Here is a 16,684-nt window from a genome sequence, read left to right as displayed (position 1 = left end):
GTTGTATGAAATATTTTATGTTGTACATGTCAGTTTGGCAGGTTTCATTTGACCTGGACCTAATTTTGACGGTTCATTGTTCAATGTTATGTTTTTGTTATTTGGTCTGTTTTTCTTGTACATTCAGCTATAGGTTAACTATATTTGGTGTATGGAATGATTGTAATGTGTAGGTCTGTTTGGAGGTTGTCATCTTACCATGACCTCATTTTCATAGTTCATTGGTTTATCTCAAGTTTTCCTGGTTGTTTGTTTTCTAGATACTGTACACAAGGTCAACTATATTTTGAGGTATGTAATATAATGATTGTAAGGTGTGCATATTTGTGTGGAAGGGTAAATCTGACCTTGACCCCCATTTTTATGGTTCTTTGATCAATGTTTTCCTGGTTAAGTTTGTTTCTTAAATACTATGTGTGATAGGTCAACTATATTCAAAGTATGTATGGTGTATTGAATGAGTGCAAATTGCAAGTGTATTTTCAGTTTGGTTTATCTGACCTTGACCTCGTTTTCTCTGACCTTATTAAGTTAAAGTGATATTTGTAGTAAAGCTTCATATTTAGGACCAACAGCATAAAAGCAATGGTCAGTAAAGGGAGATATTTAAGGGAGTGCACTCTTGTTTAATCTAGATACACTCATATGATGATTGTGGCCAAATTTGGTTAAAATAGGCACAGTAGATTTTGTAAAAGTTAATGACAGACAACAAATGCCAAGTGATGAGAAAAGCTCACTCTGCCCTTTACACTTAAGGAGGCTTGCGGGTATAAGATTTTCAGAAAAAAATTAAACATTTATTTTTCATTACAAATTTTATTAATTACTTTCAGTAGTTGTTACTTTATCATATGATACAAAAATAATTCCAAAAAATTAATTGGTGTTGGCCCCATGTGACTTTTGAAAATTAGATATCATTGAAAAAACTCCAAATTATCTCCCTTTGGTGTAAAAATGCCATTTTTTGGCATTAAAATTGAAATATCTTTTTTAACTCATCGGTGACCTATATTTTTTATTGTTGTTTTCGAATAAGATGTACATAAAACAAATAATTGTAAAATTTAAGCGATTTCTGTAATTTTGTTCTTTTTTTATTTCGATATTACCGCTATTTCTCCTATTAGTTCAACAGAAAAAAAGGACATTAACAAAAATGTATGTTTCTTTCGAAAGCAGATTCTGAGCGTAAATGAACGGTGACCCCATTTTTTTATTTCATTTTTCTATTACGTATAAGATAAAGTTCATTTATAGAAAAATATAGCGAAATCTTATATTAAATAAAGAATATTAATTTAGACCCGCGAGCCCCCTTAAGGATGTACTTAGGTGAGGTTTTGGAATTTGTGTTAAATGTTCGGACTCCTTGGTGTTTTTCCATACAATATAATGTAAAATATTTTGCCCCATAACACCCCTTTATTTTTTTTATATAAGACTTAATAGCACATGAAAGGTCATTTACCAAAATTTTAGAAGATTCTTAATTTTCTTTCTTTCGTTTAGAGACCCAAATAGTACCAATGCATATATAAGGTAAAAGTCCGATTCGGCCTTTTCCTGCCATATTTTAAATCTCAAATATCTCGAAAAGGAGGTCCATGACCTATCAATATTTTTAGCTTATCTTTATCCTTAATAGATGCTCTACCAGCTTATAGTATCAATTTTAATTTCTTAATTTCTTAATTTTTACCTAACCTCACCTAAGTACATCCTTAACTTGATCTGTAACTATATACCAATTTTCAAAATCCACATCTAAAAGAATGCAAACAAAAATTGTGGAAAACGGATTTTCTCGACTGACGAATGGGCACACATAGTGCAAACCTTTAGTCAAAATCAACTTCGCCAGTAAGGGACTTATTACTATATTATATATAATATTTGACATCTTACATGGTCTATGACACATCCTCTTGTTTGAGTTGTGTTGCCATTTTCATCATGTATTGCTACTGTAATGCTGCCTCTTCATGGAGAAAGTCAACCCCCAGGGAATAGTGTTAAGCAAGACTAAAAGGATCTATTAAGTGTTGGGTTCAATATTAGTTTACTAGGTGTATAGTTGTTTGCGTCGATGTTGTTTGGACTTCATTAGATAGTCGTCATATGCGCAATCATACCACATCTTTTTATTTTTAAAATGGTTCCACCTAAAATGGTAATGCTCTTGCTCTTTGATCACATTGCTGTCTCTTTTGACACATTCCCCAGTTCCCTTCTCTGTTCTATTCAACAAATTAAACTACATACTGCTTGAAATTTTTACTTTTTGTTCATAAAATTGATATGTTTTAAAATTCTCTACATAAAAACTAAAAAAAGATATACAAAGGTACATATCTACAGAAATATTTTTCAATAATAATCATGATACTGTTAAAGCATTTTATTACTTAATAAGTACGTCATTTTTATAGATTTTCAGACATTTCAATTATTTAATAACTGAAACACTTCCCATTTGCCCCTTTTCGAACATAAAGTTTATAACATAACATTGTCTACAAAAATCACAGGGAGCAACAAAATACACACAAATATGGTTTTCTTTTAAAAAAAAACAAAAAAACAAACATAAAAAGATGAAAACAAAAATTTAACAATGATTACATGATTTAAATGATTTCCTACACTTTTAACAAAAATGGTCTTCATTATCATGAATAGCAGAACCTTTGTTTGGAACGATCAAACCTCCATCGACAATTTGTGAAAGAGAATGAACAATGTTGATCAGTGGCAGATCCAGGGGGAGGGAGGGTTCCAGGGGGTTGGGACCCCCGCCCCCCCCCCTTTTTTTGGACGATCAATGCATTTGAATGGGGACATATAGTTGGAAACACCACCCCTTTTTAAAACGGCTGAATCCGCCCCTGTTGATGGCCTATCTTTTGTTCCTTTTTGGCAAGTTGAATTGGGACTACATGTAATGTTCCAAACAAATTCTAGATTCAACCCATGAAAAATAATACACACATGAAAATATTAATTAAATATATCTATATAACATGAGTATTACATAGGAACATAAAATGCAAGAAATATTTTAGAAGGCCATTCTTAACAAATATTTCTTAAGCGTTTATATTTTCAAACATTATGACCAGTACATTTAAATTTTTAAATAAATAGAATCAGTTTAAAGAATGCACATGCATGAATGAAAGAACTACTGAATAGTTTTGCATGAAATGTATAAATGTCTAACGAAAAAATATGTATATAAAATTTAAGTCAAAATTAATATGATTCTTCATTATAATTTCTATTTCAACAAAAAGAGGCCTGCCATTTATCATATAAATTTACTATTTGCTAAATGTTTATAAGAAAATAGAAATTTAACACAACAACATTTTAACATTTCTTAATTGAAACAGGCACATGGCTTCATACAATGACAAAAAAAAAATTCTAAAATTACTTTGCAAAATGTGGTTTTGCTTCAGAATTGGTGGAAACTATTTTCATGGGAACCAATTTTCACAATTTCAGGAGAACTTTCAATTAATGGATATTTGATATCAATGTCTTACAAAAGTCTGCACACAAGTGTGTAGAAAATAAGTTTCCACAAAAACTGATATCCCACAAATAATAGCTAATCCACGATATAAATTCAATTCTCTCTACCAATTCATTTCTCTTTTGACTACATTAAACTATCATTGACTAAGGTTCACAAGAATACATAAATTGTTTTATAACTCAAAATTCAAATAATAGACTCTTTATGGCATACTATTCATCAAAATGTCTCTCTATCAAGATGAGTAATGCATGTATACAAAGAATAATATATATCTAATCTCTATCACCCCAACTAGTTAAAATCAGAGTTTTAACCCATGTCCCAATGTTTTTCCAATATTTTTTCTAATATCTACTCCTTGAAATTCTCTCCATTGCCTTTAAAATACCCTGGGTAATTATTCGATAATTACTAATATATGTCTTTCAGCCATTATGATTTTTCTCAAATAATTTCAGTTATCAAAGCCCAATTACACAATGCAATAGCACTGAAACGTGGTGGTGAGTTTTAAATCAAAAGACGCTAATTTTCAATCAAGTCTAATTCTTCCATTTCTTGGCCATTCGTCGACACAACCTTCTTTTTATTGTTTCTTTCATCATCATCAATTTTGTTGCATGTATGAATCCAGATCAGCATCCAAGCTGCTTTTTGTCTTGCTCATGTACGCTTCCAACTGGTTGTCTAGTTCCTCTTTTGATATTGGACTTTGACCTCCACGACCTCGTTGACCTCCTCTGCCACCTCTGAACCCACCACGACCTCTGTTGTTGCCACCACCTCTGGCCCTGTAAAGTAAGAGAGATGATAAAAAGATCTGATAACATGTTAAAACCATCCATTGTGGTTCATTGTAAACTTTGGTGTTAACCTTGGGTTCTCACTTGGGATATTTCAAGGCGAGTCCAAGAACTCATCATTTTAAGCCATGAACAGATGAAAGATAAAATTTAATTTAGAGCAAGGAATGTTATCAATTTTTCATTATTTAAAAAAACATATGTTATAAAATGATAATATACAAATGCATGTGCTCAGTTGATTCAACATTTTACAAGTTTTATTCATTTTAGAACTCAGACAGATTTTCCCCGAGTACAGAACTCATGAACTCGCCTCAGTGAGAACTGTGTTAACCAGAAACAAGCCTATACCAAAACTCTGTGTAAACCAGAAAACTGTCTACATATATTTTGAAAATTTGTACATGTATTAAGAAAAGTTGGTTTATAATTGTAAATTGAAAATCAAATCCCTGGTCTAACTAAAACAGAATTAAACCTGTTAAATAGGAGGTATGTAACAATCTATTTCACACTAAAAATCTGTTACAATGTGCTAAAAAATTTACAAAAGGTAAGACATTTAGTCTGTATAATTAAAACAATGCTTTAAGTGTAATACTTTAAAAACAGTCTGCTTATGTTAAAAGTAACACTTTTCTCGGAGCAATAAAACTCTACTATTAACATGACTAAATTAATTGTTATCTTTCAAATGATAAAAAAGCTATATCTAGAAAATCAAGCAACATATTCAAACTGGCAACCAAATAAAATAATAATTTAGAGGGATGTTTAGTTTACAGATAAGCCTTCCGCATCTTTTTCTCATAACAATTGCCCTTTTTTTCTTTCTACTGAATTAGGTTTATATATAGTCTTCAAATATCCCCTAAAGTCTAAATACACAAAAAAAGATTTGATTTTTGGGTGATATATTGCCACTTTCAGCATTCTTTGACATATTTGGTGGCCTGGTTGAGGAACCCACATCTAGAATGCCAAACAAAATGACATCCCAACTTCATTTAGAACAAAGTTATGAATCTTTATAATTTCTCTATTTGAATTTGCCGTTTTAGAATTCAAAGCGTACAACAAACACCTAAGTGTTGTGATTGGTGTTTAAATAAACTCATCATAGATACCAGGACTAAATTTAGTGTATACGCCAGACGCACGTTTCGTCTACAAAAGACTCATCGAATCCAAAAAGGTTAAAAAGGCCAAATAAAGTACGACTATGAAGAGCATTGAGAACCAAAATTCCTAAAAGTTTATGCCTGAGTTAGAAAATCCTAGACTTTCAAAAAATTCCAAAATTTGTAAACAGTAAATTTATAAATATAACCTTATCAATGACCATTCAAGTCAGCACAAAAAGTGCTGACTACCAGGCTTGTGATACCCTTGGGGAAATAAATCTCCACCAGCAGTGGCATGGACCCAGTGGTTGTAAATAAACTCATCATAGATACCAGGACTAAATTTAGTATATACGCCAGACGCGCATTTCGTCAACAAAAGACTCATCAGTGACGCTTAGCATTCTAAACAAATGAAATTCCAACAAATGACTTAATTTTAATTTTGGTGTACGATCGATGAGATTACCCATAGTCCTTTAGATTCTGAAAAGGGGAATAAGATACAAGTGCTTTATATATGACCATCTTTGGACCCTTTACACACATCTATTATAAAAAATCAAAATAAGTAATACAAAAACAAAACAACTACAAGGTGCTAATGTAAAAATATATATTGATACACAGTCTAGGCAAACTACAGTATTAAAACTTCAATCTCCAAGATTACAAATTGTTTTATAGAAAAGGTGAAACTGCAAACTTTGTGTTTTTCAATGTCCTTAGTTTTGTTATTTCCATCATATCAATTTGAAGCAATTTAAAATACATTAAAGCAATACATAGAATGTAAAGGTGAGGTGTGTGCCAAAACGACTTACCCGTGAAAATTTGAAAAGATTGAAGGTGCATTTACAAATCATGAGACCAATATTTTATTTCTCTTTCATGACATGGCTTTAAATATGAGCATGTACTAAATGGATACAAATAGGTTTTATCATTTAAGTTTTGAATTTTGGAGATCATTATTTTTGTTATTTTACTTTTTGTTATCAAACAAACAATTGATTTTTTTGTTAATTTCTTTTTTAAATTCTGCCAGCACATTTTGTTTTTATGTCTTTGTTATATTACAATATCAACTTAGAGTAGTAGCTTGTAAAATAACCAATTACAAAAGTGTTTTTTTGTCTCTCTAAATTATGTGTGTGTTTTTTTTTGTTTTTTTTTTTTTTTGGGGGGGGGGGGGGGTCAGGGTCTTACAGGTCAAATATTTAATCTTTTTCTTAAATATTTAGACTAATCACCATTTTTACAACAGATAAAGTTTATAGGATATCTTTGACAAACCTTAAAACCAGGCATTCATAAGGTTAAAAAAATACCAAGTCCTTTAGATTCTAAATTGTAAACAAAAGTACATAAAAATCAGGTAAAAAAATCTACATGGCCCAAGCAGGATAAAAAGAAAATAAGCAAATTTCAGTTTGGAGATTGAAGTAACTAAACCATGCCCTCTTACTGTCGATTGCCTCTAAAGTTTCCTCGCTGGAAACCTCCTCTTCCACGTTCCTGACCTCTAAAAAAGTTTATGCATGAGGTAGAAAATCCTTAGTATTTCAAAAAATTCCAAAATTTGTGAACAGTAAATTTATAAATATAACCATATCAATGACCATTCATGTCAGCACAAAAAGTGCTGACTACCAGGCTTGTGATACCCTCGGGGAAATAAATCTCCACCAGCAGTGGCATGGACCCAGTGGTTGTAAATAAACTCATCATAGATACCAGGACTAAATTTAGCATATACGCCAGACGCGCATTTCATCTACAAAAGACTCATCAGTGACGCTTAGCATTCTAAACTTAATTTTAATTTTGGTGTACGATCGATGAGATTACCCATCTTCCTTTAGATTCTGAAAAGGGGAATAAGATACAAGTGCTTTATATATGACCATCTTTGGACCCTTTACACACATCTATTATAAAAATCAAAAACAAAATAAATAATACAAAAACAAAACCACTACAAGGTGCTAATGTAAAAATATATATTGATACACAAGATTACTAACTGTTTTATAGAAAAGGTGAAACTGAAAACTTTGTGTTTTTCAATGCCCTTAGTTTTGTTATTAGGTGATTTCCGTCATATTAATTTGAAGCAATTTAAAATACATTAAAGCAATACATAGAATGTAAAGGTGAGGTGTGTGCCAAAACCACTTACCCGTAAAAATTTGAAAAGATTGAAGATATTTACAAATTATGAGACCAATATTTTATTTCTCTTTCATGACATGGCTTTAAATATGAGCATGTACTAAATGGATACAAATAGGTTTTATCATTTGAGTTTTGAATTTTGGAGTTCATTATGTCTGTTATTTTACTTTTTGTTATCAAACAAACAATTGATTTTTTTGTTAATTTCTTTTTTAAATTCTGCCAGCACATTTTGTTTTTATGTCTTTGTTATATTACAATATCAACTTAGAGTAGTAGCTTGTAAAATAACCAATTACAAAAGTGTTTTTTTGTCTCTCTAAATTATGTGTGTGGTTTGTTTTGTTTTTTTTTTGGGGGGGGGGGGGGGGTGTCAGGGTCTTACAGGTCAAATATTTAATCTTTTTCTTAAATATTTAGACTAATCACCATTTTTACAACAGATAAAGTTTATAGGATATCTTTGACAAACCTTAAAACCAGGCATTTATAAGGTGAAAAAAAATACTAGCTCCATTAGGTATCTAAATTGTAAACAAAAGTACATAAAAATCGGGTAAAAAAATCTACATGGCCCAAGCAGGATAAAAAGAAAATAACAGTCCAGGCAATTACTGAAAACTGTAATATTACATTAAAATGTAATATTACACAAATCTGTAATGTTACAAAAAACTGTAATATAGGGTTTATATTACTGAAAGTTGTAATATAATAGTATTACTGAAAACTGTAATATAACGACAATATTACTAAAAACTGTAATATTACTGAAACTTGCTATCTTATCAAAAAATGTAATATAGTACTAATTCCCCTTTATCTCATGAAATATAACTTCCTGAGAGCATTTGAGTATCAAATTACATAGCCTATAAATAGTGCTGCAGGATTCAGTTCATCATTTACATTTGAGACAATGGAGGTACCAGAGAGGATAGAAAATGATGTGGAAATCTCTGAAAGTGAAGGGTAAGTAAAAAGTTTTCTTTTCTTTTCTCCAATTTAGAAAATTTTTCAAAGTATCTCAGTAATTTTTTCAAATTAAATAATATGTAAACTCTTCATTCTAATGATTTTTATTCTGGTGAAATGTCTATTAAAAGAGTGAAACGCTGTTCAAGTGATGCACCCTACAAATTAACAAGTGAAAATAATGGGAGATAACTGTGGTTATACTAGAATTTTTGTGAAAAATGAGAAATTTACATTATAATAATAATTAGAACAGGTAGAAATACTTCTTCAATATATTGAGGAGAATTATTGATGTTATGGTTAATTATTTGAATTGAGAGCAGTATTATTATAAGTTTATTAAATATTAAGTATAAGTTATACAATATATTTCTTTGTTTCATTTGAATGCTTTAATTGATAGTATGTATGTATATTAGAAAAACTTAAAATGTGTAAATTATGAAAATGTGTAAATTATGACAAACAAAAAATATGATTTATATTTGTAAATACATTGCTATAGTATGTACTTTATAGCTAAGTATATAATCAATACATGCTATACTGAGTAACATTTCATGGTTTATTGTGTTATATAAGTGTTCCAAAAGTTTTCTTATTGCCAGTCAAAACAATTTTTTTAATGTCTTAATAGTATACAATGATGAATGCACGGATAGCTGGTTTTGGAGCTTAAATTTTTTCAGGGTGCCTAGATTGATTCAATTCTATTTTTAGACTATTATATATTTTCTGTTGAAGATTTTATTTCACTTTTTAGTTTTAATTCAGAAATGTTTTTGAACTGTTTTTCATTTATTCATTATTGCAAAAATTGTAAATGGTAGGGTTACTTGTATTCTGAATTGTGATGTCAAATATGTATTCAGCATTTCCTCACATTGTATTTTGCACTATTTTAAACCATACAAAAAAAATCTGAATAAAAAATATTTGTAAAAAAATCATAGAAAAATAATTATTAAAAAAAATCAATAAGTTATTGGAAAACATAGGTGTTTACACATGATCAAATTCTCATCTGGTCACCTGAGTTTAAAAGATAATACTTCAACTAATGCACTTTTTTAAAATAGTTAAAGTAAAGGCAGAAATGTGCTGATGTTGAGTGACCTGTCTACTTTTACTTATGAGCTAGATATTTAGTTCCAGCCAATCTAATTTTGAGTTAAGAACATGAATTTTGTTAAACATTAAAATGTTGTAATCCTGAATATGCATTTAACTTGCTTTTGGATATCTAAGAGCCATTCATTCAGCAACCTGTGTTAGTATTTAAACACCTTCGGTTGTTTGTTCATATTGCTTGACCGGTATGAGTGTAATTTTGCAATACAGATTTGATTTAATCTGATTTTTTTTATGTTAACTCGGACAAAGGAGGGATAGACTTGCTACAATTCCCTTTTTGTACTTTTTATTCATACTACTTTATTTATTGATTGATGCTTGCTTAAGGTCCACTATACTACTTAATATGTTTACACAAGGAAACTGTGTGATAGATAATGAATGTTCCAATATATTAATCAGAGACGGATTAAGGGGGGCCCGCACCCCTTTTTTTGAAAAAATGTGATTGCTTATATAGGGAATCACTGAAGTGTGACTGGAGCAGGCCCCCTCTTAGGTCAGTCAGTGGATCCCCACTTATGAAAATTCCTGGATCCGCCACTGTTAATTTTGCATTTACATTGTCAGTAGCCTGGGATAGTTTACTACATAAAAAAATATCAGAAAGGAAGTTATAAAAAGAGTCTTTAGAAATTTTAACTGTAAAGAGATGTAAGCTTATAAGATTAAATACAATTAAAGGAGCAATAAATTTAACAGAAGAATGAATATATATGATCACCAGAATGAGAACTGCCACATTGACAATTGTAGCATAATGTCTATTTGGCATATTAATTAAAAACAAAAAATGTGACCAATTTGAATCAGTAATACATGCAGCTGGGAGGAAATACTGATACATGTATCTCATAAACTAAAAGATAATCATTACTGTTGAAATTAAATAAATTTACAATACATGTAAATGAATTATGAAGTAAAGACTACTGAGATTTTGCCGTCAAGATATTGAATTTCTATTGCATAATTGAAACTATTTTTTTATATTTAAATCTCAAATTATCACAGAAAGTTTGTGAAACAGTCTGTAAATGCAGCTAGCATTTTTAAAAGTAATGGGAATGTGGTAGGTGGTACAAACTAAGCCAGATGATAGAGAAATTTCTTAAACCACTTATCACTCAAAAACACTTTAAATACCATACCAGCTTCACAAATATATTTCCACAATCTCATCTCATGTTATCAGTAATTTGTTAGATATAAATTTGTGGTCACACTTTCTCAATTGATATTATAACCACATGTTGACTTTAACTAGAATAGACTTAATCAGAAAAATTTTACACATAAAAACTATTTTTCTGTTCTTCCAGCTTCATAATGTTTCAGTTTACTTATTGAAACAAAAAAACATTGAAACTTTTGATTAATTTTATCAATCAAAATAAAAATAATTAACTATACACATATGACTTATTAATAACAAGAACTTTCTTTAAAAAAGATATCCGACGTATTTCAATTTGTGTATCTGTTTAAAACTATCATTTCGATAACCTTCAGAAGCACAATGACTTAAGGTCCTTGTATCTTTCTATTCACATTCACCAAAACCCTGTGGAAATTTCACATGCGTAGGTGCGTTCTAAAAGTCATGTACGTTCGTACAACAAAGTTTACATTAAAAATTATATAATTGTCATGGATGCAAAGAGCTATTGGAGAAACAATTATTTTAATAAAAATATAAATCTTTGTAAGATCTAGTTCAAATATTTATAGTTTTTCACTTGCTTTCCATCACGATATAATTAACGAGACGTTTTTTTCAAACACAACCAAATCACCCACCATGACAGCATTTTGTCCAATCACAGAAAGGATTTTCTAGCATGCGTATTCTGTTGCCATAGTTAAGAGTCCTTAAGTTCAAAGGGCACAAACCGAAACTGTACCGACTACGTCGTAAAAACATGTTAAAATTCTTGCTGTAAGAAATAAGACTCCATATTTTTGAACTTGCAGTCCTGGACTAAAAATTATGCATTAATTAGTGCTAAATGACTTAATGACAAGTAATATCTTATTAGGCAACCTACATTTTTTCCTCACCAGGCCCACAGGGTCAAGTGAGTTTGTCTCATAATTTGGTGTCCTTTGTCCTGATCCATTAACAAAAATCCTCTCCTCTAAAACTACTGGGTCAAGTTAAACCCAGCTTGTCCTGATTTATCTTTAGGGTATCTTGTTTAAAACGTGTATTCTATGACCCCTCCCTTCAACCAAGATGGCCACCATAGCTTCAATCAGAACATGGGGGTAAAATGCAGTTTTTTGGCTTATATCTTTGAAACTATATTTGCCTGCATGAAATTTCCAGACACATAATACAACTCATTATTAGGTTTGTTACTCTGAATTGATAATTTCAAGGACTTTTTGCAGTTTTTGGTCATTATCTTGAATATTATAATATATAGAGAGAAACTGTAAACAGCAAAAATTTTCAGCCAAGTAAGATCTACAAATAAGTGAGCATGACCCCATAAGGAGTTACTGCCCTTTAAAGTCAATTTTCAAATTCATTGTAAATTTTTGTAATCTTATACCAAAATCTCCTCTGAAATTACTAATCCTAATTAAGTCATCTTTAGGGTATTGAGTTTTAAAATATGTATCTGATGACCTGGCAAATTTCATTATCTCTAAGAAAGAGACGTCCACTTTTATTTTTTGTCTATCTGATGAGTTAAGCCTTTTTCAACTGATTTTTGTAGTTCGTTCCTATGTTGTACTGTTATACCACTGTCCCAGGTTAGGGGGAGGGTTGGGATCCCGCTAACATGTTTAACCCAGCCACATTATTTATGTATGTGCCTGTCCCAAGTCAGGAGCCTGTAATTCAGTGGTTGTCGTTTGTTTATGTGTTACATATTTGTTTTTCATTCCTTTTTTTACACCAATGAGGCCGTTAGTTTTCTCGCTTGAATTGTTTTACATTGTCCTATCGGGGCATTTTATAGTTGACTATATGCGGTATGGGCTTTGCTCATTGTTGAAGGCCGTACGGTGACCTATAATTGTTAATGTTGGTGTCATTTTGGTCTTTTGTGGATAGTCGTCTCATTGGCAATTATACCACATCTTCTTTTTTATATAACTGGAAACAACAATATTAATGTAAAGTAAGATCTACAAAACAAGACACAGACTCAAAAACTGAGAATTTTTAGGAAGGGGTGAACAGCTGAGACATAAAGTACCCTACCCTTTTCACATATTGTGTTTATCAAAAATATATACCTTGTCATATATTAATTAACAAAAAACAGAAGTATAGATATATTTTTCATCTTGTAAGTTCATTAGTGTACAGATTTATTTGGGGTCCTGAACCTCATCATGTTTATGTTAAAAAGAAACGCAATCATAACAATCACACTTAACTTGTAAATTAAATTCATCACATCTTTTAAAATTATTTTCTTCTATTTTCCCCTTATTTATTTTTTAGGATGAAGAAATTTCTTTTTCAATTTCAATAGACAATAAAATATGTTTCATCAGATAAATGCAGTATATTCAACCTAAAAGTGACACTTTCACTAAGTTTTAGGTTTTAATGAAAAACTGATAAAAAGTTACATAGCTGTTCCCTCTAAAAGAAGCTGACATGGAATTTCTTTTAATAATTGTTATCATGTTTCATGTCTACAACTTAATGTTAACTAGGTACAAATGTCAAAATGGTCAGATTTATAGCATCTATAACTAGCATCAGTGGAAAAACCACATTAAAATAAATAGAAATAAATTGGTTTGACAAATAACTGATGCATTTACAGGACTTCAGTATAACCACATCAAACATAAATACTGCCATCTGATTAGTATCAGATACTTATGATGTAATCAAGCAAGTGATAATATCAACCTAATGATATAGATTAATCTGAATTTCTCACCCTTTTCTAATATTATAGAGCATGAAATAGTGACCTATTCCAGGGTTCATCCTTACCACTCATTTACATTTGATAGTTAGTGCCCCCACCTAGCTGAAACAAATGTCAGTTAAATAAAGTATTATAAAGCATTGAGAAAGAGGTTTTTATTTTTGAATTGATTTAATATATAAGCTAGGGTTGCTATTTAATTGATCTTTTACACTGAAAGAAAAAGTTTTCTTAGGACTGAATATTTCTGTTCTAATGTTAAAGATTCTCTTCTGATGTTAAAATACCATGGAAGTATAATTTCTTACTATAATACAAAAACCAGGTGTCTGTACATGTGTTAATACTTGGACTTTCCCACATGTCATAGACAATATTTACACAAACAATTAGAACTTAAGGAATGTAACCTCCAGTGGTGCAACCATTATGAAGTGACAGATTACATTAATTTGATCACAATATTTTGTAGAACTTATGTTAAATTATTATTAAAGCCTCATCCCATTTCTGGCTGAAGATATTTGAGAATAAAAATAGTTCACTATATAATTTCACATGAATGTTTAGTGAGAACCCAAACAGAAATAATAAGAATTGCACTTTGAGTATTTTATTATGCCCCACCTACGATAGTAAAGGGGCATTATGTTTTCTGGTCTGTGCGTCCGTCCGTCCGTCCATCTGTCTATTCGTCCGTTGGTCTGTCCCGCTTCAGGTTAAAGTTTTTGGTCAAGGTAGTTTTTGATGAAGTTGAAGTCCAATCAACTTGAAACTTAGTACACATGACCTTATGATATCATCTTTCTAATTTTAATGGCTTATTATATTTTTTATCCAATTTCATGGTCCATTGAACATGGAAAATGATAGTGCGAGTGGGGCATCCGTGTACTTTGGACACATTCTTGTTTAACAAAACTTGTAAATATAAATTAGATGAAATTGTGCTTTTTTTTTTAAAGATCGAGCTTTTCATTGCCTTGTTTTAAATTATTTTTTTTAATTTCTTTCAGAGCTTGAAGTAACTTAAATTTTGTATGATTGATAATTATTTAATTAATTATGTTAATAAACAATTTTCTTCACAAGACACTATTTTATTTGAGTTTCACCTCTTATAAAACATTTACATAATATTACAATTTCCAATATAAAAAAAGAGCCACTCTAAAAAGAGTTATGAGAGACTATAATTTTTTTTTAAATGGTATATATACACACATAAAATATAAAACATAAAACAAATTAGAAGTATACAAATGTTAAGAATATAATAAACATGTTCTTTCACAATTAATAGGTAATTAAAAATAATAAGATGTGAGGAATTGGTCATCATTTAACATTCTTTAGATTGGCTATTTATTTTTGTGGACTAGTAGGACAGATTATTTATCTATTTGGGCACTTTTGAAGCATGATTTTGCATTTTCATTAAAACGAAGGACTTTTATTCCTGTACACTATTTCAAGTGGTATTCCCTTAGCTCGCGATCAGATTTAACTGCTACCAATATGTCACCAAAATATTTCTTGTTCCAGTGAAACCCAACTAACAAAACATCAAAAGGCACTAGAAAAGACTTGCAGGATATGTGGAAGCTTAGATTTGCACAAGTCATCTCACCTTAAGTATGAATTTTCTGTGGAGCTATTTGAAATTTTTGAAGTTGATGTCAATTTGGACCAACCTGCAATTCACCCGATTGCTATTTGCAGATCTCACGAACTCCTCTTATTGAAGTATAGGAATCTAAAAGCTACCAATCAGGAGCAAGCCTTCAAAACAAGCATCAAGACGGTGAATTTTTATCCTCATACAGATGAATGTAACATATGCTTTATTAATAAATGCCGTGGGAGAAAAAGAAAAAGGCAAGGTGTGAAAAAAATAGATATTATACCATTAAAATGTAAGAAAACAGAAGATCTGAATGAATCAATTGATGATGAAAACCAAACTTTCGTATCAAAGACAATTCTAGAACAACACGATTCAGAAATAAGGCAGTGCTTACCAGAAACTTTGATTTCTGATTTTGAAACCTTCGATATTAATGCAAGGAAAGACTTCCTTACTAAACTTGTCAAGCATTTGTCTAGTGAAGAATTGTCAGAGCTCATGTTTACAGTAGGAAAAGATCAAGAGGAAAGTTTAAAAAATGATATTGAAGATATTTCACAGCAGTATAAAGATCACACGTTTTTAAAAGAATTTCATGCAGACAATTGGTTGTCAAAACGTAATATGCCATTGACACGGTTTATTGAAGGATTTACAAACTTTTCAGTAGCTGTTTCAAATGAAAATCTGAAATTATCTCTCTGTAGGATAATTGAACAAATTTATGCATTAAGATACCAGAAGCTTGTTTCTCCTATTTCGTTCCTACTTTCTCTTTATGTGTATTCAAAAACAAGTAGTAGATTAGTTGTTGACTTTTTGAGCAAGTCTAGTCCATGTGGTACTTACACTACATTGCAAAAATGGATTTCTAAATCAGGAACAACTGCTCCTCCCTGTCCACCTGGAGTTATCATGGCTGCCTTTGACAATGAACAAGTTGTAGCATATAAGAGAGGAATATCCCAAACCAAAAGTCAAGATCTTCTGTTATTACATCATTAATATATGCTGCTATAAATTCAGATGACAACATGCAGACCTTCATTCAAACACAGGATGAATTCAAGCCAAAAAACTGGTTCAAATTGTCTCATTTTGATGAAAAACTAAAACTTGCTGAAACAAAAGACCAAACAGAAAGGAATATACAAGCTGAAAAAATTTTAAAGGAGAAAAACTATTTTTTAAGGGGAATAAAGGAAATAAGGGATCAAGACAACAATGAATATGAAGAACTTGAAAAATTGCATTATGAACAACTATATCATTTCATAAAACATGCAATTGAAACTGTTGTTGAAGAACATACAATGGAAGGGTCTGAAAATGCATTTATGGATAATATAGACAAAAATACACACAATGAAGAAAGAAGGAAA

The 16,684-nt window shown here is 30.6% G+C and overlaps 1 protein-coding gene across 5 annotated transcripts in view; it reads right to left on the bottom strand.

The window, feature by feature from the left end:
* Nucleotides 1-2,265: 2,265 nt before the first annotated feature.
* Nucleotides 2,266-16,684, bottom strand: part of LOC139494699 (chromatin target of PRMT1 protein-like) — a 34,272-nt gene continuing 19,853 nt past the window's right edge. For 3 of the 5 annotated variants that reach the window (XM_071282876.1, XM_071282877.1, XM_071282880.1), the window contains one exon: nucleotides 2,266-4,341. In XM_071282876.1, the coding sequence (XP_071138977.1) occupies nucleotides 4,158-4,341 (184 nt within the window). In that variant the 3' untranslated portion in view covers nucleotides 2,266-4,157. Of the gene's footprint in view, nucleotides 4,342-6,948; nucleotides 7,006-16,684 lie in introns of all 5 variants that reach the window. The other 2 variants (XM_071282875.1, XM_071282878.1) reach the window with 1 other exon arrangement.

The sequence above is a fragment of the Mytilus edulis genome, chromosome 11 (genome assembly GCF_963676685.1).
Source record: "Mytilus edulis chromosome 11, xbMytEdul2.2, whole genome shotgun sequence".
Classification (NCBI taxonomy): Eukaryota; Metazoa; Mollusca; class Bivalvia; order Mytilida; family Mytilidae; genus Mytilus; species Mytilus edulis.
This window is presented reverse-complemented; position numbering and strand designations above follow the sequence as displayed.